A 1,101-nucleotide genomic window follows, 5' to 3' on the forward strand; every position below is an offset into this window, starting at 1 on the left:
TGGCACTAGATGAAAGCACTTATTTTCCTAATAATTCTTGGGAGGTTTATGTTAACTTCACATTCTTTGTCCAAGACCGAATCAAGAACGAGTACTTGGCCATCCGGTGTAAGAATTTATGATCTCCATATTGACAATTAGGATATATCAATTCTGCAATATATTCTTTAGTTATGGCAATTAGTTCCATGCATCCCGCTTATTGAATTAATTATGAAAACGATTTTATTTAATTTAAATTTGTGTAGATGATGATGGGGCGGTGATTCGTTTACATAGTATGAAGAGAGAATGCGGTATTGACAAATTAATTCCTCTTCAAGCTTTCAAAGAACCTTCTAATGGATATCTTGTTGACGACTCTTGTGTATTTGGAGCTGAGATTTTTGTTATTAAGCCTACTGGCAAAGGAGAAGCCGTTTCCATTGTTAAGGTACCTGCCCAAGCTGGAAATATTCTCCGATGGAAAATCGCCAATTTCTCAAATTTAAGAGATCCTGAGTACTGCTCTAGCGAGTTTAATGCTGGAGGAAGAGAATGGTAATACTTTTGTGCTTTCAGCTGAATTTTCCTTTTTTTTTTCTCGCTCTCTAAAAGATAAAGATTCCAGATACATACACTTTGTAGTACATGTTGTCCAGAAGTCTGTCGAGAATTACCCTTATTAAGAGAGATAGCTACTCATATTCAAAGTTTAAAAAAGTTCCATGGACTCGAACTCATACTCCCTACTTAACTTCATTTGAAAAGGGTCAACACCTGAAGTGTTTGATAAATACTTACATTTACTTGGGATTTTTTTGGCTATGGATTCACAGGAGAATTGTGATTTGTCCTATGGGAGATGATAAAGATGATAAAGCAAAGGGAAATTATCTATCATTTTACGTAAGACTGCAAGGTTCGGACGATTTCTTCCAATCTAAGAGGAAGCTGTTCGCTGAATACAAGATGCGAGTGCTAGACCATCCTCGGATCAGAATAGACGAACAAAGAAGTGAATTAAATTTCTTTATATATATTTTTATTTTATAATAATCTTTTTAAAATATTTACACGACAAATTAAGTTAAAAAAAAAAGATTTCTTTACAGGCGGCTG

General features: G+C 34.5%; 1 protein-coding gene across 1 annotated transcript in view; it reads left to right on the forward strand.

The window, feature by feature from the left end:
• Nucleotides 1-280: 280 nt before the first annotated feature.
• The window catches only part of LOC18040611, a 4,487-nt gene continuing 3,666 nt past the window's right edge, over nt 281-1,101 (forward strand). The window contains exons 1-2 of the mRNA XM_024183430.1: nt 281-540; nt 819-997. Coding sequence (XP_024039198.1) covers nt 281-540; nt 819-997 — 439 coding nt within the window. The remainder of the gene's footprint in view (nt 541-818; nt 998-1,101) is intronic.

This window comes from Citrus clementina, unplaced genomic scaffold, assembly GCF_000493195.1.
Source record: "Citrus clementina cultivar Clemenules unplaced genomic scaffold, Citrus_clementina_v1.0 scaffold_5, whole genome shotgun sequence".
NCBI classification, from domain to species: domain Eukaryota; kingdom Viridiplantae; phylum Streptophyta; class Magnoliopsida; order Sapindales; family Rutaceae; genus Citrus; species Citrus x clementina.